A 25,422-nucleotide genomic window follows, 5' to 3' on the forward strand; every position below is an offset into this window, starting at 1 on the left:
GGCAGAAGCACGTTAGGACCCCAGCCTTGGGAGGGGGCACACAGTAAGTGTTTCCCTGGGCCCTCACAGACCTGAATTTCAGAGGCGACCCTCTTTAAGGTGTTAGGATTTGGAAGGTGTCAGCATGGAAGCTGGAAGTCTCAGGGCACCTGGCTGGCTCAGTCAGGAGAGCGTGTGACTCTTGATCTTGGGGTCGTGAGGTCGAGCCCCGTGTTGGGTGTAGACGTGGCTAAAAAAATAAATAAATAAAAACTTTAAAAAAAAAAAAAAAAAAAAAAAGAAGTTGGAAATCTTTTTTTGTCAAAGTTACCCTTGAAAAGCTCCGTAAGAAGATGCCATCGTGGAGGCACCCGGGTGGCTCAGTCGGTTGAGCGTCTGACTCTTGATTTCGGCTCGGGTCATGATTTCATGGTTCGTGACATCGAGCCCCATGTCGGGCTCTGCGCTGACAGCGGGGAGCCTGCTTGGGATTCTGTCTCCTTCTTTCTCTCTGCCCCTCCCTCCCTTACTCTCTCAAAATAAATAAACTTAAAAAAAACAAAAAAAGAAGCTACCCACTTGGACATCTACAAATTCTCTCTCAAATGGGCCCAACACCGTCGAGTCTTCCTCCAGGGATGGAATGAGATCCGCTGAAACAGTTGGCGTGCGGTTAGGGGCCACAGTGCAGCCCAAACAAAGACAGCTTCACACACTGAAGTGGCATTCGGTCCTGAGACACTCGCACAATGAGTCGCTCACAGGAACCAAGACAGTAGAAGGGAACACCACCTGTCCCACGCCTCATACTTGCTCTGGGGCACATGAGCATCGGCTGGAATGGCAGGTGGCAAGAGTCACGCTTTTTTTTTTTTAAGCCTTATTTTTCTTTTTAAATGTTTATTTTTGAGAGAGAGAAAAAGAGAGCAAATGGGAGAGGGGCAGAGAAAGAGGGAGACAGAGAATCTGAAGCAGGCTCCATGCTGTCAGCACAGAGCCCTACGCGTGGCTTGCACCCACGAATTGTGAGATCATGACCTGAGCCAAAGTTGGGCACGTAACCAACTGAGCCACCCAGGTGCCTCCCACACCCTTATTTCCCCGTGGTCGACTCTGCGGGCGTTAAATGCGAGTTTGAAATGCCTCTTCGGGACTGAGTGTGGATCACCTTCCTTGGCCATGAGGATACCCCCCGTCTGGGGTGGCCTGCCTGGGTCTGTTCCTGGCCACTGGAAGAGCCCAGTGAGGTCCGCCCAGCCCAAGGAGGTCTGAGACTCTGCCTTGGCCCTGACCTTGACTTGTCCTCTTAGGAAAGGTACCTTCTCTGGCAAGGTGTCTTCTAGGACAAGACTTTTCACAAGGTGGCTATGCCTGGTGATGTCATGTGCAGCAATATAGGAAAGCTGAGGCTAACTTTTCCCATGTTCCATTTTCTGTTTTGCTTCATGTTTCTGATACAAGGGTAAGGACGTGGTATAAGGAACGGTATAAATAGTAACCCAGATGGACAAGTGGGAGGAGTGATGGGGCTCTTTGGCCAACCCTTTCAGATGTCCAGGCCAGATCTCTTTACGGCTTATTTTTTACAATCTAGAAAAATCTCACTGAGGTTTTGGTAGGGCAGGTGGGTTAAGTTAGATTGCATTCATTTAAAGAATCGGGGAGGCTAGATTTTGCTTGGAAACGTGTGTCCTCTTATTCACCAGAATGGGCCTAATGCCAGCAAAGAAGGAAAACCGACGATCTTCTGACTCTCAGGTTTCAAGTTTCTCCCCAGGGTTCTCCCATATGTAGTTCTGGGATTTTTTTTACCACCAAGTTGGAAAATGCTAGAAATGGCCATTTGTGAGACCAGCTGCAGCACAGAAACCCAGCTAGGTGCCGAGGCGTCTGTCCCCTGGGTTCAAAGAGGAATTCCAAACTGAAACAAAGAGTTCCTGGTAGCTGGATGTTTCCACCAATTAATCAAAACTGATTTATCCTGGGGTGCCTGGGTGGCTCGGCAGGTTAAGCAGCAACTTCAGCTCAGGTCATAATCTCGTGGCCTGTGAGTTCCAGCCTCACGTCAGGCTCTGTGCTGACAGCTCCGAGACTGGAGCCTGCTTCAGATTCTGTGTCTCCCTCTCTCTCTGCCCCTCCCCTGCTTGCTCTCTGTCTTTCTGTCTCTCAAAAAAATAATAAAAAATTATAAAAAAACATCTGGAGCAGAGAAGGGGGCCGGCTGTGCACCAGTGGGGCCCACGGCCTTGTGGTTCTGGGTCCCCTGTGGCCGCGGAAAACCAGGACCACTGACTGTGTGACAACAGAGGCCCCGTGGAGCCTCCTGCCTGTTACCCTGACTCAATGCATATGGGCTACGTCAATACTCAGGCCACGAACATTGGGGCATGTGCTTCATTCACAGAGGGGCCAGGCTCTCCAAACTTTGGGAGGGATCGATTTGCAAGTGTTGAGATGCTGGTCATCTGTCTGATGCCTGTGTGTGTGTGTGTGTGTGTGTGTGTGTGTGTGTGTGCAGACTGAGTGGCCGCAGGTGGCTGTGCATAATCACCTGGCACCTTCTCCCATCGCCTGACAGCCCACGGAGGAGAATGAGCCGTGCCTGGCGTCGTGGCTCGGTGCGTGGTAAGCCCTCATCAGAGACTGTGCGATTCTGACAAGATGGGAGAGTCCCTCAGGAGACAAAGGCCAGTGACAGTGGAACTTCCTTGGAAGGGGAGGGAGAAGTAAAGATTCTCGAGGGCGGGCAGCCTCCCTTTTCCTCTCCTGTGGGAGGGGCTGGTCGTCTAAGACACCAGGGAACGGTGGCCTCTGATGATGCCCGAAGAGCCACGTGTCACCTGATGCCTCGGCACGCACAGTGCACCAGGGTCTGGACACACAGACGACTCGGGTCAGTTAGAGTTCATACGGGCTCTGCCTGCTCAACCTTGGTACAACTGCCTCCTGTGGTTTCCAGGACCCGTGTGCTGAGTGGGGGCGGCCTGTGCGGGCGCCTGTGCTGTGCTCATCTGCGCGGCCCCAGGGGGGTGACTTTCACAGGAGACTGTGGTCACAGCCCTCTTGCCGTGAATGGAGGGAGGCGGAAGAGCCATCAGGACCCCAGTCCTTTCTGGCAACTTCCAGTAACGCCAGAGAGAGCCGCTCAGTTGGGGCGGGGGGAGGGGCGACCACGGCCCAACACTGAATAGGGACACGAAGCCGCTAGCCTGAACCGAGGCTTGGCATTCCGACAAAGTGCCAACCATCGACGTCACCGGGAAAAATTCACCATCGGACAGAAACAAAATATATTTATTAGAAATGCGACACAGTCGTACATCATACACTTCCAAATGTTAATAGTTAATACGTCTACGTTGGCACGTCACGTCCCGACAGTGCTGGGTGTGCTCTTTCTAGAAACGAGGCCACAGATGTATCCACTATATTCAACTAATGTAGTTAAAATTAGTGATCGGCCGAGGATGGTGTAGACTTAGCCGCAGTCTAGCCCGGGTCGGAGGAGGGACACATCCAGGGCACTCGGGCAAACGGGATACTTAAAAGTACTTCTTAAAAAGGTGGCTGTGTCCTGTTTTTTACTGCGTGTCACTGGTGGTTCACCTCAAAATGGCACTCGAGCTTTGGGCCAGGAGGAGCCGTGGCCGGATTTGGCATATGGGTTTGTGTACGGGGGCCGAGTCCTCTCCTTCCGCGGGCTTCCGCGGGCCGGTGAAGTGCCTGCCCTCCCCCGAGAGATTCAGGGAACATTGGTTTCCGCGGGGGAAGAGAACACCGCAGATGAACGTTCGTTACCGCCGCATGGCTCACCGCTTCGGGAAACTCTCAACCAAAGCTACAACACAACGGCTGAATGAAGAACGAAAACCCAAGACTAACGTCATTTCTGAAGTGAGAAGGGACTAGGGTGGGAAGGGAAGTGGGCGTTCGCCTGGTTCCTCAGAATATGCTTGCCCCGGGGAGCAGGGGCTGGGGCACCAACATCAGGCAGCTAGAGTTCACGTCCACGAAAGATCTCCCAGCGAACGAACCCGTGGACTCGGCTTTAAGTCTTTGAAGAACTCCTCCACTCTGCTGGGGCAATTAAAAATGGGTCTAAAATCCCCATCCGGTGGCCCAGCACTGGGGCGGGGACAGCTTGCCCCGGTCTGAGGCTCTGTGAGTGCTGGAAGGCCCGGTCCCCCTCGAAGGACCCTGCGGGGCCAGACCTGCCCCCCAGGCACCACCAGGCTTCCCCTTCTGGAAGCGTGCCCACTGGCAAAGAAAATGGTAGTCAAGGAGCTTCTTTGAGTTACAAAAATAAATGGCACATGGCCTTTCTTTCATAGGACATTTCTTTGTTTCTTTTTCAGCTAAAGGGAGCAGCCTCCAGTGTTGGGAGAAGAAACGGCAACGTCACCCCTGCATAGACCTTGCTTCGCCCAGAGCTGAATCATCGGACTCATTTATTGTAATCACTAAAAACAGGGCCCAGTAATGCTAAACACCCCCTCCAGGTATCCCTAGACCTCTTCGGCCTCTCCCACACAAAACCCCGAAGTAATCCCAGATCAAACACGACAACCGAGAGCTCACCCCGATACTCGGGATACTAACCTTTCCCCACTGCAAGGGTGAGCAAGGCAGAGGCTTGGAGGTCATGGAAATGCCTGTTATGTCAACAAAAGACAGATGCGTGGAGCCACGCAGGGAATCCCTTCCATTTGGATACGCTCCTCAGGAAGGAGTAAAGTAAATTTGCTCAGACTGTGCCTCCATTTCCATTTGAAAACAAAAGAGCCACTGACAACGTCATCCTCCCCAAACTGCTCCGGAGAGACCTCAGATGCCACTCACCGCCCTGCCCTGAGGAGCAAGAGGAAAGGCCTTCTCTCCTCTCCGTGGCTGTCAGGGGAGCTCTGGAAACATACAGAAGACATCCCTGGTTCGACGGATGGGGCGGGCCAGGAGGGTGCGTTTTGAACACGTTCCGCAGGAGATCCTGATCTAGGGCCACAGAGGACAGGTAAGCAGGCAGGTGTGGCAGCCTGAGAGTGAGGGGCGGACTCTCTGCAGAGATTTACTGTAGAATGACACTGGGAGGTCCCAGCGACTGACACAGGGACGGCCCTTGGGGGCGGTGGGGAGGAATCACTTGCATCAGCAGGTGGCAGGCACCGAGGTCACCTGAGTACCCTGTGAGCCACGCCTGCACGTGCTACATGATGCACATTCGCGGGCCCCACCGGCCTCCAGGGAGCTGCCAGGTCGGTCCTCAGCGGGTCTCCCTGCAAGATCTGGGGGGGGGGGGGGGCGCGGGGAGGAGTGCCCTCTGCAGCCACTAGGGGTGACGGCAGGATGGCGGACGGTTCACTTCTAAATGGAGCCATCCCTGCCCACCGCTCAGGGCTTGCTGTTGCCATGCAGATGTGAAGGGCCCGAGGAGATACCGAAGGCGGAGTCTAGAGTTCGAATACTGTTGACGCCTGCCGTCCGCCCGGCACCCCTTCAGCCTGTTGGCGCAAACACACGAAGACCCGGGTGGGCGCAGGCTGCTTCGCACGCGGGGGGCTTCCTGTTAGGTTCGGCACCTGGGGCAAACGTGTGCGGGCGTGCACGGGCGTGTGGACTCGCGGGCCAAACACAGCAGGCGGGCAGGTGCCGACGGGTCCCTTCCAGCACGCGGGGGGCTGCCTGGCCCGGGGCTTCGGAGCGTGACCGCGTCCCCGCACACGGACGGACACACGCTTCTCTCTGCGGGCCACCCCACGGGCCACCGCAGCAAACCGCCCACGGGCTGCTTTGCGTGCTGGCGCGTCTCTGTCTTCCCCCCAAAGACGCCAGTAAGTGACAGCGAGATCTAAACTGCTCAGTCCGGTTCTAGGTGTTAAAACTGTTATCTGGAACGGAAGCGTTACGGCCCCCAAAAGGCAGGGCTGGAGCGTTTTTCCAAGCTGCTCCAGAGCGAGTGTTTGTCCTTTTTGTGTTTTGATGAGCATGTGGGTTTCAGAGGCGGTGGGTGGTGGCAGGGGCAAAGTTTTTCTAAAGGCCAAAGGAAGGAGTTTTAGTGAAAAGATGGCTGTTTGTCATGAGGCTCCGCAGCCCACGGGTGAGGTCGTGGCGTGTGACCGGAGATGTCCTACTCGGTTCTCACGGAGTGAGCCTGGGCGTGGACCCTTAGGTCTAGAAGGAGGGAGGCCCGTGGGAGAGCAAGGCTTTCCAACTTACGCGCCAAATGCGTCTAGATTAAAAGTAGGTATGCACTGGAACCCAGCTCCGTTCTTATTTGTGTGTGGGCCCCCCCGGATCGAGCGTTGAGGGTGGTGGACAGAGCAGGGCCTGTGCAAAGTGACCAGGTGCCTCCAGGACAGGCTGCGGGCGGTGGGCGGCTGCTCGAGGGCCCTCCCGGGTTTACGTCTCAAAGTACTTGTAGATCTGGGCCACGTACTGCATCACGCTTTGCCAGTCGGGCCGGTCCGTGTACAGCATCTCACTGAGCTCCTGCGGGAAAGAGGAGGAGGTCACGGGGGGACACCACAGACCGCCTTCCCACAAAGGGGCTCAGGGCCTGGTCCGGGCTGGTGCTGCCTGGAGACCCCCCCCCCCACCCCCCGCCCCACCTGCATGGACAGGAGGCGTGGGCAAGTTAAAAGAAAAGTGTTTTATTCCTAATCAGGAGATACTGACCCTTTTAAAAAACATTAGACAGGACTTCCTCCCCCTTTTCATCTTAAGAACATGACAGCATCTTAAAGAAAACTTTGCAGGGGCGCCTGGGTGGATCAGTTGGTTAAGCATCTGACTCTTGGCTCAGGTCGTGATCTCACAGTTTTGTGAGTTCGAGCCCTGCATCCGGCTCTGTGCTGACAGCACACAGCCTGCTTGGGATTCTCTCTCTCCCTCTCTCTCTGCCCCTCCCCTGCTTGTTCTCGCTCTCAAAATAAATAAATAAACTTAAATTTAAAAAAAAAAAAAGCTTTCTTGGGGCGCCCGGGTGGCTCAGTCGGTTAGGCGGCCGACTTTGGCTCGGGTCATGATCTCACGGTCCGTGAGTTTGAGCCCCTCGTTGGGCTCTGTGCGGACAGCTTGGAGCCTGCTTCGGAATCTGGGTCTCTCTCTCTCTCTCTCTCTGCCCCTACCCGCTCGTGCTCTGTCTCTCTCTGTCTCAAAAATAAATAAACGTTAAAAAAAAATTAAAAAAAAAAAAAGCTTTGCAAAGAGAAAGTCACCCATAATTCCATTATCATAAAACAATTTCCACTTTCCTAAGTTACATTTGCAGGTACCCCTGTGTTCTCCCACGCTTCCGTCGAGTGGACATATCGTGTACTCTGAGCCTTTTTACTTCATGCTTCCCATGCACAATCTCACGGGCTGCTGTGTCGCGACGCTGGCCGTCACGGGAGGGAGCGCACACAGTCCACGAGACTGCTGCCCCACGATCCACACGACATCTGATGCTCGCCGTGGGGCGTGCGCTCACTTCTTCATGTTACAGACTTTGCCGTAAGCACCTCCGTGGGCGGAGTTGTCGAATTCATGCCTTGAGATGAATTCCCGTGAATGGGATGGCCACAAAAGCCTCGAACCAGTTGAGAATGCAACCAGCGTCTTATCAGAATCAGGTGTCAGACCATTTAATGTTTTTGTCGTTGTTGTTTGTCCCTTTGTTTAGTAGGCTATCAGCAAGAGCAGAGGAGGCCACAAAGTGACAGACAGGATGGCTGAGCCAAATGTTCCTGAAATACATGCCACTCAAGGTATTAGAAAATTCACTTTGGGACTGAATTTGGATTCTTTTGTGGTCACAAGAGGGTAGTAGGCAAGGACTCTGATGGAAAGCTAGGAGTAGAGATGCCGTGGAAAATCAAGGTTGAACTTATTGAGCACATCTGTTCTTGAGCAATGACAGAACTGAGGCCTGTCACCAGCCATTTACTTCCTGTTTCCACAACACCTAAATATATTTGACCATTTCTACTTCCTGGTTATGCTAAAAAATTATCAGCCTCTCTCTGGTCATGGGAAAGGAGTGAAAAGGCAGCGAGTGGAACATTATAGACAGATCTACTGAGAACAATTTAAAAACATAATTTTCACAGAATACAAGGATTAAAAGTCTCCTTCTACATAAACAGTCCGTTAAGCGTCCGATTCTTGATTTCGGCTCAGGTCATATGATCTCACGGTTCGTGGGATCAAGCCCTGTGTTGGGTTCCATGCTTACGGCGCAGAGACTGCTTGGGATTCTCTCTCTCTCTCTCTCTCCCTCTCTCTCTGCTCCTGTCCCACTCGTGTTCTCTCTCTTTCAAAATAAATAAACTCTAAAAGTTAAAAAAAAAAGAAAAATTGAGTGTGACATTTAGGAGGTAGGGGAGGTGTTCTGAGAAAGGAAGCCACACCTATGAACCAAGAGAGATGACAAGCCTCCCTCCCTGTGACGGCGAGGATGGGTCTTGTGTCTCAGAGAGGACACAGGAGTCGGACCGACGCTCACAGCTTTACTCAGACTATCTCACATGCCTGAACCTAACAATAGTAACATTACTCTGTTTTGGCACATTGTCAACATCGCATCTGAACACATCTGGAGAAATAATTATGGCACATTTCTGGGGATGGGCGAGGAAGCCGCCTGAACAGAAATCTGAGGACGTGTGACATGTATTTGAATCAGCAGCTGAAAACCTTTCAACATGGAAAACACCAGGCTCGGATGGTTTCACTGGCTAATTCTGCCAGATACTTAAGGAAGAAATTCTACACATTCCCTTCCAGGAAATAGAAGAGGAGGGAACACTTCTTCACTCGTTCTCTGGAGCCAGCGTTGCCCTAATACCAAATCAGACAAAGACTTTAACGAGAAAGCTATCGATTTTCTCACATGAACACAAACACAGATGTCCTTAACAAACATTAGCAAACTGAATCGTGATCAAGTGGGGTTCATAGCAGGAATGCAAGGGAGGTTCAACATCCAAAAGTCAGCATTGTTATTATTGCCAGACTTAATAAGAAAAGTCATATGATCACATCGGCAGATGCAGAAAAAACATTCACACATAAACCTTGGAGATATTTGTGGGTTTGGTTCGAGACCACCACAATAAAGCAAACATAGCTTAAACAAGTCAAATGAATTTTTTGAGTTGTCAGTGCAGATAAGTTATAGTTACACTACTGTAGTCTATTACGTGTACCATAGCATATGTCTAAAAAAACCCACAAAGTACGTTTGACCCTTGCACAATGAAAAAGCTTGAAATACTTTGAGAATTACCAAAATGTGACACAGAGACAGGAAGTGAGCAAAGGCTGTTGGAAAAATGATGCCAACAGACTTGCTTGATGGAGGGTTGCCACAAACCTTCAATTTGCAAAAAATGTAGTATCTGTGAGGCTCAATAAAGGGAAGCACAAATGAGGTATGCCCGTACACAAAATTCAGCAACTATTCATGATAAAAACACGCAAAAGACTAGAAAAGTAGAAGGGCGTTTCTTTTACCTGATAAAGGACACGCACAAAAACCAAAAGCTGACATCATACTAAATGGAGAAACTGAACACTCTCCCAGTAAGATCAGGAGGAAAGAACAAGGCAAGGATGCCTTCTCTCACTTTTTCTACTGGACACTGTACCAGAAGTTCTAGCTAATGCAATAAGGCAAGAAAAAGAAACAAAAGGCATACAGATTGGAAAGGCAGGACTAAATCTGTCTTTATTTGCAGATGAAATGATAGTTGATGTAGAAAACTCCAAAGAGTCTACCAAAAAACCCACTGGAACTAATGTGCAAGTTTAGCAAGATCTCAGTCAACAGCTTTCCTACGAAATACCAGCAATGGACAACTGAAACGTGAAACCAAATCAAACCATTTAAATGGCACTAAATTTTTAAAAAGGATTTATATGCAGAAAACTTGTTTATAAAACACTACATGCAGAAAACTACAAAACACTGATGAAAGAAATCAAGAAGCTCTAAATAAATGGAGAGTATTCTATGTTCATGGATCTATAGCTACAACATAATCCCAATCAAAATCCTGGCAAGGTCTTTTTGGGGGGTAGATATTGACAAACTGATTCTAAAATCTATAAAGCAAAGGAACTAGGACAACCAAATAAATTCTAAAAAGAAGAATAAAGTTTGAAGACTTAACTTCACAGTTTAATTTTTTTTTTTAACATTTATTTATTTTTGAGACAGAGAGAGACAGAGCATGAACGGGGGAGGGTCAGAGAGAGGGAGACACAGAATCTGAAACAGGCTCCAGGCTCTGAGCGGTCAGCACAGAGCCCAACGCGGGGCTCGAACTCACGGACCGTGAGATCATGACCTGAGCCGAAGTCGGCTGCTCAACCGACTGAGCCACCCAGGCGCCCCTTAACTTCACAGTTTATAAAGCTGTATTAAAAATTTTTGTAAGTCAATTTGACAATAAATTTAAAAAATTAAAAAAATTGTTTTAATGTTTATTTTTGAGAGAGAGAGAGAAACAGTGAGAGTGGGAGAGGTGCAGAGACAGAGAGAGAAAGAGAGAGAGAGACAGAATCTGAAGCAGGCTCCAAGCTCTGAGCTGTCAGCACAGAGCCCAAGGTGGGGCTTGAACTCATGAACCGCAAGATCATAACCTGAGCTGTCAGATGCTTAACTGACTGAGCCACCCAGGTGCTGCTACAAAGCTGTATTCATCAGGACAGTGTGGTATTGGCCAAGTGACAAGACACTTAGATCATGTTATACGTATTTTACCACAATAAAAATAATTGAAAAGACAGGGCTTCCTGCCCTTGGGAGCTCATGGTCTTGGGGAGATGGGATGAAGTCCTATAATCAGACACAACATAACACAGCATGTGCTACATAGTACGAGGAGTAAATGCTGCTCTAAGAACCCAAAGGTGGGCACGGCTGTCCTGGATGGAGGGTCATGGGGCAGGTTAAGACGTGGGCTCTGGAGAAGGCCGGCCTGCCTTGACTCTTGCCTCCGCTATTCACTACTGTGTGAGCTTTTACGGAACAGCACCTGCCTCACTGTCCTTCCTGTAAGGAGCATCTGTCGTCACAGGACTTCTGAGAGGGTTCAGTGAGTCAACATATGGAAAATGCCTGGCGCGTGGGAAACGCGAAAAAGCAATTTTTCATGCTATTAAACTCAGATGAACTCTTTGAGTATCCTTTATAAAGTTTATACTACGGCGCAGGCTCGCTGACGCCTACAGAATCATTCAGACACCGTCATCAAAGCCTGAGTTGTAATGACCCCCTCCTAACCTCCGTGGGTAGTGACTGTCCGGGTGGCTTACTCGGTAAGCAACACTGTCACAGACTGTATGACTCAGCGTGAGAGTGCTCCCCTCACCAGCATACAAACACATCAGTCCTCAGAGGACACACCTTCTGGCTGTTGTTCCGGTAATGGCAATGTGATGTCACACATCCTCTCTTATCTATTCGTTCCACGGGGAGTGGCTCGCCCTTGTCATGTGGTGGCCTAAATTTCTATCCTAGGCTGAGAAAGTCGCTGAGAAAGAATGCATTTTTTCTTTCTTTCTTTCTTTCTTTCTTTTTCTTTCTTTCTTTCTTTCTTTCTTTCTTTCTTTCTTTCTTTCTCTCTTTCTCCCTTCCTCCCTTCCTTCCTTCCTTCCTTCCTTCCTTTCTTTTTACTGACTAATCTTACAAGAGACCTTTATCAAAGACCTGGGGGTTTTTACTGCTGCCAATTCTGACTGCATGTATTTTAGAAGTGTCATGTGTAATTAAGGATTATTTTTCAATCCACATCAAGACACCGAAAAGCAAGTTTAATAATGTAGGAAGTTTCTGTTTTGTTGATGGCACGAACTAGTTAAATGGCTCGCAAGCATCTCCAAATGCTTCTGAGATTAATTATTATGCTTGTATCTCCTCATGGACATCTGTAAAAATGCAGCCATTGGCTCTGACTGTTAGTTTGACAAGATGATCTCATTCACTTCCTAGCTTTCACTGACTTCTGTAGTATGTCAGATAAAAAAACAGGGAAAAAAGGTGAAATTAAAAAAGAAGCAACTATTAGCTGCAACACTACAGAGAAAAACATTCTGTGTATGATATCATCTTCTAACAAGTTCGCATTTTTTCTTTGATTCCCCGCATTAATTATCTGTTGTTACTTGTTAGCTGTTCAGTGTTTCAGAAGGGAAGATAAATCAGATTCCCGTTCCTCCATCTTGGCCAGACATGTATGTCCCCTCCTTTCTAAATTCTCTAGCCTTTAATTTATAGGATAGGGACATCTGTTTCTTGTAGAAAGTTTTGTAGAATTTGGGCTCACTGGCATTTTTGTGTGTGCGCGACTATATTTTTTATTTTTTTAAATTTTTTTTTTAACGTTTGTTTATTTTTGGGACGGAGAGAGACAGAGCATGAACGGGGGAGGGGCAGAGAGAAAGGGAGACACAGAATCGGAAGCAGGCTCCAGGCTCTGAGCCATCAGCCCAGAGCCCGATGCGGGGCTCGAACTCACGGACCGCGAGATCGTGACCTGAGCCGAAGTCGGATGCTCAACCGACTGAGCCACCCAGGCGCCCCGCGACTACATTTTTTAAACAATGAATTCAATTTCTTTCATGGTTGAAGTTCTACTTCTTTTTGAGTGAGTTTTGGAGAAATAGTTACATTTAGTATTTGAAGAAATATATTTATATTTGTTTAGAAAACTGTCCGTTCTGATTTAAACGCATTGGCGTAACTTTGTTCATAGTACTGAAATTTCTATGATTGCTGTGTTTTCGCTTTTCCATTTCTCAGACTCCCTTCATACTCTGCTGGCTGCAGAACTGTCTCTGTTATTTCCACTTGGGTTTTCCCCATCACTGATGAGACTGAACACCTCTTTAAGTGTTTATTAGCCGTGCGCGAGTTGCCATGCACCTCTCCTAAGGTGTCTTCTTTATTATTGGCTAGTAGAAATTATTTATAGATTACCTGTCCTCGTTTTACTTTTTACGCAGCTCCTTCCGTTATGATGTGTCTAGATGGGTCTTTTGTATTATTCATCTTGTTAGAGATTCATCTTGTTAGAGAGATTCATCTTGTTAGAGACCAAGAATCTGTGGTCTTTCATCATTCTGGAAAAATTTCAGGCACCATTGCTTCAAATATTTTCTCTCCCACTCTTTCTTTCCTCTTCTGGAATTCCCACTGGCCATGGGACTTGGAAATTATCTGATTTTATCTTCCATTCTCTTAAGGTCAGTGACAGACACTATCCGTTGGTTAATCTAATGGCCGTTACCAACCCCCCTCTCCCTTGTAGATTTCCAGCTGATGGGGATGGAGAACATTCACTGTTTACTTTCTCAAATTCCCTTGCAGCCGGGGTGGCCATGGAACAGAGTCCTGCCAGCGAGCTGGAGGGACTCTGGGAAGCCTTTTGATTTCCTAATCAAAGGGGGGAAGACAGGAGGCACTTATTCTAGTCCATCCCACTCCCCTTCTTGCCCTGCAGATAGGAGTGATGTCTGGAGCTTGACAGCCATGTTCAGCCACAGAGGACATGGGGACAATGAGGTAATAGATTCAAGATGGTAGAGTGTAGACAAAACACACTCTGGGGTCCTTGATTATAACACTGAGTAGTGAACCAATCCTGAAACTGCTTTTGGACTTCTCATTAGAAAATAAAATTAACATCTTTATGGTTTAAGCAACTGTTAGTTGGTTTTCCATTTCTTGATTCTGAATACATACTAACTAATAAAACCTCTCTATTATATTTTCCATTTTTTAAATGTCTGTTTTATGTTCTGGATAACCTCCTTAGTTCTATTTTCCAGTCCAGTAGTTCTCTCTTCTGCTGTATCTAATCCGTTTTTCAACCCGACTGGGTTTTTTCTTTTTTCTTTTTTTCACGTTTATTTGTTTTTGAGACAGAGAGAGACAGAGCATGAACGGGGGAGGGTCAGAGAGAGGGAGACACAGAATCTGAAACAGGCTCCAGGCTCTGAGCTGTCAGCACAGAGCCCGACGCAGGGCTCGAACTCACGAACTGTGAGATCGTGACCTGAGCCGAAGTCGGCCGCTTAACCAACTGAGCCACCCAGGCGCCCCATCTTTTTTTTCTAATTCCTAATTTTTACTTCTACAAGTTTCACTTGAATCTTTCCCCAAATCTTTTTTTATAGTACTATGCTTCTTCCTTATGAGTTTTAAAAAAATTTATTTGAGAGAGAGAACAAGAGGGGGAGGAGCAGAGAGACAGGGAGAGAGAGAATCCTAAGCAGACTCTGCATTCTCAGCACAAAGCCCTATGCGGGGCTCAATCTCAAGAACCATTAGATCATGACCTGAGCCGAAAGGATGAGTTGGATGCTTAACTGACTGAGCCACCCAGACGCCCCCTTGTGATTTTTGTTCTCTTTTTATCTCTTTATTTTTAAGTTTATTTATTTTGAGAATGAGAGAGACAGCATGTGTAAGTTGGGGAGAGGCAGAGAGAGAGAGAGAGAGAGAGAGAGAGAGAGACACCAAGAGAGTCCCAAGTAGCCTCTGCACTGTCAGCTGGGAGCTTGATGCAGGGCTCGAACTTGCAAACTGTGAGATCATGACTTGAGCTGAAACTAAGAGTTGGATACTTAACTGGCAGACTGAGCCACCCAGGCACCCCCCCTCTTTTATCTCTTTAATATTCGCAAACATAGCCTTCTGTAGTCGCTTTCTTATTGTTTTATTATCCCAAGCTCTGGTAGATGATCCTCTTGTTTGCTCTGTCTACGGACTAGCTCAGCTAGTTCACTTTCTTGAGTGTTTTGTAATTTTGGATTGTGAATGTATTCTCAGTGGCCATTGTACTACTAAGCCAGGAGCTTCCTGCCTCAGGCAGCATAAACTATCTTGTAGCACAGATATTAATAAATTTGGACTCCAAACCTCATTTGGCCCAGGTTTCTTTTCTTATAGATTTTCCTTTTTCTGGCTACCAAAAACAAAACAAAACAAAAAAAACAAATCAGGTGGAGACCAAGCTTCCTGCCTAGACTGCCAGGCAGGGTTTTTTATTTTCCCCTTCACTGAGAAGAATGTTACTTTGTGAGCCTTGGTTTTGTGCAAGGGTCTCAGTACTAATGTCCCGTTTATGGGAGCTCGGAGCCTTGTTTCTTGTTCCTGTGTTGGCATTTAAATGAAACCTATATCCATTAGGTACCCGTTTCCTGTGACCCCTCCACCGACACCCCCAGGCCTACTTCTGAGGGTTGTCACAGTCTCGGCTCATGCCTCATGGTTCTGGTTTTCACTTCTCTTTGAATTTATGACATCTGGTGATTTCCCATTCTTTTTTTAGACCTCAACTACGTCTTGATATTTTTTTAAATTACATTTTATCAAATTTTACCGGATTTCAAGAGGGCTTTAATGATAATTCAGTCCACTGTGCTTCCAGAAATGAAATTTAGCCACAACGAAATCTTTGAAAACCCTCTAAATCATATGTGGTCAGACCAACTGGATATTTACATGTTAGGGATCGTGAGTAACAAATCTTCAGCAAATGGATTTTAATATTCTGTAAGAAATTGTGTAGTAGATGGCATAACGTTCTTTCTCCTACAGGTAGAATAAAATATCACAAGGATACAAAATAGGATACTTACCAGGCTGGGTTTGATGCCCACACTTTCAGCTGCTTCAAATGCCAACAAGAGATTTCTTTTCTAGGTTAAAAAGACAGAAACTGGTATTATCAACTAAAAATAGATAGCTTTTAAAAAATAAAAATAAATAGCTTTTGTTAGGAAAGAACACTAAACGACGCTCCCATACAGATTATCTACTATTACAAAACACTCGAAATTTTAGGTCAAATATTCAAACGATAGTTTCAATCTAAGAAAAAAAAAAGACTGACAGGTTGTAATTGGTACTAAAAATGACATTATTGATTATTTCTGACTATCAAAGGTAAATCTGTGTGATTTTTTACTTTGTCACGATTCATGACATACATATTCTGTTGCGTATCAACTGTTGTTTAATTAATGTGCTATGTCATTTTCCCCTAGAATTCTGAAGGTACTGTTCCACAATTTGTAGCTTCTTTTTGAGACGCTTTCTGGCTGCTCCCGGCTGTTTCCTTGCCTGGATGGACTTAAGAATCACTTTAGCATGCCTCCTCCCCTCCATAATTCATTTGAGAATCATTAGGATTATGTTACAATTTAATTAAATTGATAGAAAATTAAATATGATCGAGAGTGTAATGTTTCTGTGACTATTCATGTTTTATGTTCCCCAGTAGAATTTTGTGACTTTATGCCTTTAGATTAAAAAAACTTTTATATTGGGGCACCTAGGTGGCTCAGTCTGTTAAGCATCCGACTTCAGCTCAGGTCATGATTTGACGGTTTGTGGGTCCGAGCCCCATGTTGGGCTCTGTGCTGACAGCTCAGAGCCTGGAGCCTGCTTCACATTTCTGTGTCTCCTTCTCTCTCTGCCCCTCCCCCGCTCATGCTCTGTCTCTTTCAAAAATAAGTAAATTGAAAAAAAAATTTTTAAATAAAAAATTTTATATTTGTTTTCTTTTTTGGTGACTTTTTTTTTGAGAGTGCATGCGTGTACAAGAGGGAGAGAGAGAATCTTTTTTTTTCTTTTTTAAGTTTATCTATTTATATTGAGAGAGAGAGAGAGAGAGAGAGAGAGAGAGAGAGCACGCTAGTGAGCATGAGTGGGAGAGGGGCAGGAGAGAGACTCCCAAGCAGGTTCCTCGCTGTCAGCTCAGGGCCTAACATGGGGCTCGATCTCACGAACCATGAAATCATGACCTGAGCCGAAATCAAGAAGCAGACGCTTAACTGACTGAGCCACCCAGGCGCCCCACATTTGGATTTTATACATATTTTTATCTGTTTTTCCATTTCCTCATGGCCTCTGCCCTCTGTCCTTGGGTGCACATCTGCTTCCTGCCCTGACGCTGAAGCAAACTCTCTGCTCTAGGTACCAGGTCACAGAAAAACACTCAGACAAGGCTACACATGTCTTGTACCAGTGTGTGGTCAGGGCCTGGGAAAGCTGTTGATCTGCGGTCAGCTTGCCCAAGCCGCCAGACCTCTTCCTCCACATTAAGGGAGATTAATGGGCAGGGACTAGAAACCTAATGCTGGTTTCCATAACACTACTCTGTTCTGCTGAGAGGGGAGCTGAAAGCTGGCTCCTGGCTTCCTTTAATTGAGCCCAAACTTGGGGCAGCCATTTCCTATTCTGTGCTAATGAGGCCTTTATCCTTATTTTAAAGTCTTCTTGGTTAGTTTTGAGGAGCAAGGGGGTTTGTGAGCCCTGTCCGCTACCATTATTACAGAAGTCATGGCTTTTGATACGTAATGCCAAATCGTTTTCTAAAACACGACACCAGGGGGGGCCTGGCTGGCTTAGTTGGTAGATCATGCGCCTCTTCATCTCAGGGTCACGAGTTCAAGCCCCGCGCTGGGCGTGAAGCCTATGAAATGACATGACACGACGAGACACGACATGGCATGAGAAAATAAAAATGATACACCAATTTTCAATTCCAGCAACAGTGTGTAAGCGTCCCCTTTCTCACACCCTTACCTGCATAGACTATTACGACCAAGCACCGTTATCTAATTCTCTTTCATCACATCACTGCTACGCCACTGCGAGATGGCCACTGATGGGGGGCAGCAGAGTGTGTCTGGGGCGGAAGCCAGGAAGGGCCTCACTCGGCCTAGCTCTGCCCACACGGGCCAGAGACCTTCCAGACCCAGGACGAAAAGCCCCTGGTTAGAGACCTCTGCCGTTGGCCCCGTTGGCAGGGCATCTCACCTGAAACTGACAGCAGAAAGCACCCCAAGTCCAGAATTTTCCCTCTCACGTTAACATTTTGTTTCAGCCACTGGCATGAAAACACTCCATTCTGTCAATTCTATCATCCGAATCCGCGTAGCCTCCGTGGAAGTTTCATAGGCTGACACATCGAAAAAAATGTGTAACTCATGTCTCCTCAATGGCTTGGAAGACATCCTTGTTAGTTTTATCAGAAATTCCCTATTTAGCACTGATGTCAGACTTCCACGGTTGCATCACTTCCGTCTGAATTGGGGCAACAGCTCACGACTTCTGAACTTCCCAAGTCTCCCGCGATCTGACCTGGGTGCTCCCTGACTGCATCATCCTAGATTAAGGGGGGAGAAATTCAGCCCTACATGGAGAAAATACCAGCCCCTCTACCGCAAGGACAATAGGAAGTGCACAGACTGTGGCTTCTGGCTGTCTGCAAATCTGCCGCAGGTCACTGGACAGCCAGCTGGGTGCTACGTGGGAGTCAGGGGCACCCACAGCGAGACGATACGGTTCCATAGGGAACATATGCTCATGGTTCGAGGTGTGAAGGCACACACTTTTAGGTTCATTTTTCTCCAACAGCTGGGTAGCGATTTAGGACAAAGAGCCTAGATATGTTTTGCGTGACAGCAGAGGAACATCGCGCATATACAGGAAGACTCCTGTTTTAGGTGGTGTATTCCTAAGTGCTCAGCCTTCTATCAACTGTGGTTTTAGGGAGGGCCTCTGAATATTCTGAATTGTGTTATGCTCGCTCTTTACTCCATTATCTTCGTAATATGACATGGAAAAGGCAGAGACCGGAAAGTGAAGAGGGAGGGAAGAAAACGGACATCGAGGTCACGGCTGGATGTGAGGGGCACGATCACAGGCGGCGTGGACCCCGCATTGCCCTGCCCTATGTCCTCCTCTCTGGCTGCTCTATCCTGGTTCCTTTTTTGGGTCACTCTCAACCTAGACAACAGGCACTGGAGTCCTCAAGGTTGTTCCTTAGCCTTTTCTCTACGCCTCTGTGATACTGGGATTTATAGTAAGTAACATATATTTGGTCTTTGTCCCTGGTTCCTGGAAGAGCTCTTAATACCCTTATAATTTCCTACAGAAGAGCCACAGGGGCATCTTTTGTTACAATTTTTGGTTTTTGTCCTCAGTTCCAGAAATGGCTTCAGGACAGTCATGTTGAAATAGATGTCTTTTGTTATTCATAACAAACTCCTTTCAACCACACCTGAGTTTATGTCAAAGAGGTGATGTTCCGCCAACCCCCAGATCACCCAAGGATGCCCTAGCAACCAGCCATGTGATCAAACGGTTGGAACTGTCAGTCCCACATTCTCCTGACCCCAACCTCAGGGACAGGAGACAGACTGGACACTGAGTTCAATCACAGATGGTCCGTGATTTAATCCATTGTGGCTGTGTCATGAAGCTTCCATAGAACTTAAAAGGGCGGGGTTCAGAAAGCACCTTGGATTGGTGACTCTATCTATGTGCCGGGAGGGTGGTGCACCCCAAAGTCCAAGGGGACAGAAGCTCCTGTGCTTGGGACCCTTCTGGACCCCACCCTATGGGTCTCCTCATCTGACTGATCATTAGTGTCCTTCAATATCCTTTGTAATAAACTGATAGCCTAGTAAGTTCTGTGAGCCAGTCTAGCAAATTAAATTAACTAAACCTCAGGAAGGGGTCACAGGAACCTCTGAGTTACAGTTGGTCAATCAGAAGCACAGGCGACAGTCGAGTTGTGACTGGGGTCTGAGGTGAGACTGAGCCCTTAACCCGTGGGACCCGATGCTCCCTCCAGGTGGACAGTGTCAGAACAGAGATACACTTTAGGACATCCGGCTGGTGCTGCCAGATTGCTTGGTGTGGGAAAACCCCCCATCTGTTTACAGAAGTGTCAGAAGTGAAACACTGGCAGGAGCAGAGATATACAGGAGTGTGTTTCTCCTCAGAACCTCCCTCACGACCTAGGACTGAAATGATCGCTACTCTCATGGCTTTAAAACACCATCTATACCTGCCCTGTTTGATGCAGCAGTCACGCTTGACATGACGCTGTTTAAATTCTAATTCAAATTCAAAATTCTGTTTTCCAGTCATTTAAAGCCCCATTCCATTAACAGCCCATATGGCTGGTGGCTACTGTACTGGACGGGACAAATATAGAACATTTCCATCACTTCTGTTCAATCAGGCAGCACTTATCTACTCATGGAAGACTCTTGGGGCGCCTGGGTGGCTCAGTCGGTTAAGCGGCCGACTTCGGCTCAGGTCACGATCTCACGGTCCGTGAGTTCGAGCCCCGCGTCGGGCTCTGGGCTGACCGCTCAGAGCCTGGAGCCTGTTTCAGATTCTGTGTCTCCCTCTCTCTGACCCTCCCCTGTTCATGCTCTGTCTCTGTCTCAAAAATAAGTAAAATGTTAAAAAAAAAAAATTATTACTCATGGAAGACTCCTGACTCTTCCCAGCTCTGATCTCCCCTCTAAACTCCACATTTGGTATCCAAATGCCTGCCTGACGTTGCAAACTGCATACTTCGTGAACATTTCTGACTTAACATGATTAAAAACAGAACACTTTTTTTGCTTTCCAAATGTTTAATAGTCCTGTCCGGCCTGCTTCACAGACTATAAACAAAGCACCACGCACACATTTTATGTCTTGAAATTTGTACACACTCTGTGATGGTTAATTTTATGTATCAACTTGGCTAGGTCGTGGTACCAGATATTTGGCCAACCATTATTCTAGATGTTTCTGTGACAGTATTTTAAAAATGAGGTTAACATTTAAATCGGCAGATTTTGGGTAAAGCAAATTACCCACCAGAGTGTAGGTGGGCCTCACCCAATCAGTTGAAGGTCTTACTAGAAAAAGACTTCTCTCCCTTCGACAAAGAAGGATTTCTGCTAGGAAACTGCCTTTAGATTCCAACTGTAGCATTCAACTTTCTTGTACACACACACACACACACACACACACATACACACTATTAGTTCTGTTTCTCTGGGGAACTCTAACACTCTAAAAAAAAAATCATGGTCTAGTCAATTATTATCACCATCAGTGTCATGACCATTCTTTGGGGTTTATTTAAGTCCAAGTGTGGGATAATCAAAACAGAACTTTCCAGCATTTCTATTTGATCCCCATCTCAAAAATGGTCTGTCAGGCTAGACACACGGGGCCATCTTTCTTTCCTCTTGTCCTCCCCCACAACCAATCGGTTACTGAGTCCAGCTGATTCTATATCTAAGACCTATTTCTATATCTTTCTATTTACGATGCTACTGCCCCAGCCACAGCTAGAGGCTGGAGCCAGGGAAGCTGAGTCCTGGCTGAGCTGTTCACTCCCACAGCACGGGGCTTCCCCTGTAGCTCTTCTGAGGTTTCTTTATAGCATTACGTGCTGTAGGTTTACTCACTTGTGAACTGTCTCTCTACTTCAGAGGGCAAAGAACAGGTCCACACTGTTCACTGTTGTCTTTGCTACCGTGCGTGACGCTTGGCAAGAAATACTTGGTGAGACAATGAGTGCAGGGCCCAGAACAGCATCTGCCAAAGCACGCTCTGTGGAATATGGTTTTGTGGGACGTTCTAGGTTAGGATTTGGCAAGCTACCGCCCATGGACCAAATCTGGCCCGCAGCCTGTTTTTGTAAATAAAGTTTTATTGGAACACAGCATACGCCCATGCATTTTGTCTACAGCCGCTCAGGCACTACAGTGGTAGATGAGTAGCTGTGACAGAGACCCGTGGACCCTCCAAGTCTACCACTTGGCCCTTAACAGGAAAGTCTGCCAACTCTTGTTATAGGTAATTATGTTGAAGACAATTTTGTGGATCTCATATACGCAGGGCTTAATAGAGTCACACAGGTGTCTTTAATGAAGGACTTCTTGAAGTCTTCGCTGTGCTAATGAGAGCTGTGAATCTCTGAGAATGTGACATAATATACAGTTTCCCAAGCTTATTTGAGGAGGGACATCCTTTCGGTGGTGCTTTCTGGTTCCTTGGAAAAGACTTTGAAAATGCTGGCCAGGGTCTCGAAATTTCATCAGGGCCCTCTCTTAAAAAATGGGCGACAGGGACTTCTCAGCAGCCACAGTAAACTGGTCCTCACGGCATTTTTCTAGCTAGTGAGGGGAACTGAGAAGTATTTACTGAGGGTGGGATCCTACAGCCTCGTCATACACTCAGTAGTTAGCTAAGCCTGGTGTCAATATCCTAATTTCCCCTTGGGGTCTCATCGGGATGTACCAGTATGACAGGACTCTTCCCCTGGCATGTTCTAGAGGCTTAGCAGGGCTGACTGGGCAGGTGACTTACTTTCTCCTGACTGTTCAGCTCCTGATACGGGATGTGGGCAGGCAGGTAGGTATGGAGGAGAGCACAGAAGGCCAAGCCATCACTCCAGCTGCTGCTGAAATTGGTGATATCGATGTTCTGTAGGGGAAAAGCAGCATTAGTCTCAAACTGTGCAAAGTCAGAGAATACGGATGATACTTTGGGAAGATGGGTATCTGCCTCCGGGTTTGCAGGAAGGCCAGATAAGAAACCACCCAAGACTCCGGAAAGTCTTAATTAATTTGGGGACCGGCAATGGCCTGGTGCCACCCAAATCCATTCAACAGAATGGCATGGAAAAAAAAAAAAAAGCCTTTAGAGCTCAAAACCCTGGGGAATTAATTTCTGCCTGCCCCGTGGCACATTAAAAGCTCAGAGACGTCTTATTCTCAAATTAGCCCACCCGATTAGCTGTGTATGCCCCAGCACTTCCCAGATTTATTTGGTCAAGGGGGAATCATCACCATCACCATCACCATCATCATCATCATCATCATGTATGACCCCAATTAACAACAGGTAGAGCGAGACAAAACGAGATCTTAAAAACCTACATGGCTGGTCCGTGGCTTATTCCTGCTAATACCCTCTTCTCCCCACAACGTGAAGGGCTTGTCGGGGGGAGAAAACCCTTCATGCTCAACAGCATCCTTGTTAGAACATCAAATCCCCAAGGATTATGAGGCTACCTGAGGAAACACCTTCCCCTCTGGAATAGGCTGGAGCCCTAGTAGCTACTTGGTAAACAGTGATTAGAAAACCAGAATCTGACTTTATATGGCTTGGCTCCCGGGCAGGTCCCCTGGGCCCGACAGCCCCGGGCCACATCTACCTCTTGGAGCCTCACACCTGTCACCCACCTGCCTCTTTCTCTGTGACCATGCTCCGTACTAACAGGGTTTTTCTTCCCTGGATTCCCAAAGCTCATCCCAAACGAAATGAAATGCCAGGTTCTCAAGCCCGCTAATTTCCTTAACGCCTTGTTTTATCTAGTGGCTGTTTAAATGTGCTGAAAAGGCCTGGGACAGGGATTCCTGCAAGGAGTGCAGACGTGTATGCTTCCACGGGCTTTGCTGAGTTTGAGGTGTGAGTTCTGAGCACCTCAAGTGCAATAAGAAAGAGGACTTGAGCAAGGGTGGGGCTCCTTCTGCCATCTCCCCACAGCTGCTGGAGCCTGGGGGAGACACGGAAGTCCTCTTTCTCCCCCGGAACCCCCCATCCCGGGATGCGGGAAGCCAGCACGGTCAGCAAAGTGGGCAAAGGTGAACGGATGGCCAAGAGGCGGCTCTCTCTGAAGGCGTGGACGGGAACAGCCGGTCCCTCCCTCTGCCCGGACCAAATGCAAATGGGCAGAGGCTCCACTCTGACTGCCCTGGGAGGTTATTCAGGGCGTCTCCACCAGAAACAACGGCACTTTAATAGGAGAGGAAGGGGTGAAGAGGAACGTGGCAGGAAGATAAATTGGAGTAGGGGAGGGAGACTTTATGGAATGCTTCCTGAAGTGTGCGTAAAAGAAGCTTCCAAGAACACACGTGGGCGGACATGTGTAATAAAATATGGTGGAAGAGTTTACCATGTGGTTTCCTGGGGCGGGGGGGGGGGGGGACGGGGTTGGAAGCAAATGGCTTTTATCATCTCGTTTGAACATTTTATCTAGAGTTTCCCAGTGCCAGTTTGAGCGAGCTCAGCCTTTGGCGACGATGTAGGTCAAATGCCTCATTTTACAGCCAAGACACTGAGGCCCGAGGAGATGGTGTCACACATCACACACAGGATTTACCTGGATGACGGATGCTTCAGCAGGCCAAGTCGCACACGCCCCCCGCCCCTCCCCGCCCCATGGCCCTATCAAACCTCCTCTGGCATCTAGGGATGACCCAGGCGGACCTGAGAGCCTCCCCGCAAAGCACGGGCTTTCAGGGATGTCGGATTCTCCAGTCTGCTTTGCAGTGACATTCACCTGGGGGAAGGACAGCTGACTGAGAGCAACACACGACGATAATATCGCCTCTTCACCCTGGTTTTCATGACCCACGCACAACCAAATGTTAAGAGCTGCTGAGCATCGGTGTTACAGAGAAGTCTGAGAATGCCCCGTCCCAGTTTCCAGGCTAAATGTGCAACAGCTGATCGTTTGGATTTTTGGCTTCAGAAAGCCTCTCTGGAGACTCTGGAGCTACTTGATGGGGCCTGGATGCTGCTTCAGAAATGGGAAGCATTGTAATTGTATGTTTTCTCCAAAGAAGAGGACAGACACAGGCGGGGGTCACGACCTGGCCGGCTTACTCTCAGTCTCAGGAGCTCGAACCAGAAGTCGTGCACATGGGGCCCTGGGAAGAGGGAGCGAGGAGCTGGGCCGGGCCAGCCTGGGAAACCAGGTGTCCCAGCTCTTCTCAACACGGAGTCCCCTTCCTTTCTTTGCCTCGCAGAGAGAGGTTGTCTGAGGCCCCGTCTGCAAACCCATCTCTCACGGTAGTGCTCTCTCCGAAAGGCAACGTTGCCATACGACTTCATTTTCTAGGAAAAGAAACTGAGGTCGTAAGAAGTGGTGTTTCAGTCAGAAAAAGGCCAACCGTTCCGTGATCAAGATGGGAGTCCCTTAAACAGGAGCCCCCGTACATACAAAGCTCCCAAAATGGGAGTGGGAAGGGCAGTCACCTCAACTGTCCACGATGTGTCTGTTCCTGGGCGTCTGCTCATTTAATTCTCAGAACGGCCGTACGGGGCAAGTAGCAATGTGCCCCACTGCACAGATGAGGAAGCCGAAGCAGGAAGAAGTATCTCCGGGGCCAGAGCCAGGGACGGACTCCAGCTGTGGGTCGTGCCTTGCTGCACTGCCTTCCCTTCTTCACAAGTTTACTTGACACCTAAAGCTTTTAAGATTTGATAAGTCTTTCACTTCCTAAAACGTGAGAACATTTTGTACACTTATCTCTTGTGCCATTTTCTTTTTCGTGATACAAAACGTCATTTCCCTGCATCTGCATGGCCTTCAGAAGCGTCGTGAGAGGCCGAATAGAGCGGAAGGAGCGACGATGCCGTCCTGTCTCACAAAGCCGACACAGTGCCCGGTAGTTTAGTTAACTGGGTGCCATTTAAAAACAGTTTTTGATCTAGAAGTATAAATGAGCGACAGGCTGAGACTAAAACCTGGTGAGATCAAAGCCGGGGTTGAAAAAAGATCCATCTAAATGGCTCCCCAACCTCAGGGGAGCTCAGAGAACCCGGATGTTTCCGGCCGGATGGCAGCTGGCAGGCCTCTCTGG

The 25,422-nt window shown here is 47.9% G+C and overlaps 1 protein-coding gene across 9 annotated transcripts in view; it reads right to left on the reverse strand.

Annotated features, from left to right (window-relative positions):
* Nucleotides 1-3,257: 3,257 nt before the first annotated feature.
* SPECC1 (sperm antigen with calponin homology and coiled-coil domains 1) overlaps nucleotides 3,258-25,422 on the reverse strand; it is a 269,159-nt gene continuing 246,994 nt past the window's right edge. For 7 of the 9 annotated variants that reach the window (XM_042917319.1, XM_042917316.1, XM_042917318.1 and 4 more), the window contains 3 exons: nucleotides 22,139-22,255; nucleotides 15,604-15,663; nucleotides 3,258-6,462 (listed from right to left, as the gene is read on the reverse strand). In XM_042917319.1, the coding sequence (XP_042773253.1) occupies nucleotides 6,373-6,462; nucleotides 15,604-15,663; nucleotides 22,139-22,255 (267 nt within the window). In that variant the 3' untranslated portion in view covers nucleotides 3,258-6,372. Of the gene's footprint in view, nucleotides 6,463-15,603; nucleotides 15,664-22,138; nucleotides 22,256-25,422 lie in introns of those variants that run through there. The other 2 variants (XM_042917321.1, XM_042917314.1) reach the window with 1 other exon arrangement.

Source organism: Panthera leo, chromosome E1, assembly GCF_018350215.1.
Source record: "Panthera leo isolate Ple1 chromosome E1, P.leo_Ple1_pat1.1, whole genome shotgun sequence".
In the NCBI taxonomy this organism is placed as follows: Eukaryota; Metazoa; Chordata; class Mammalia; order Carnivora; family Felidae; genus Panthera; species Panthera leo.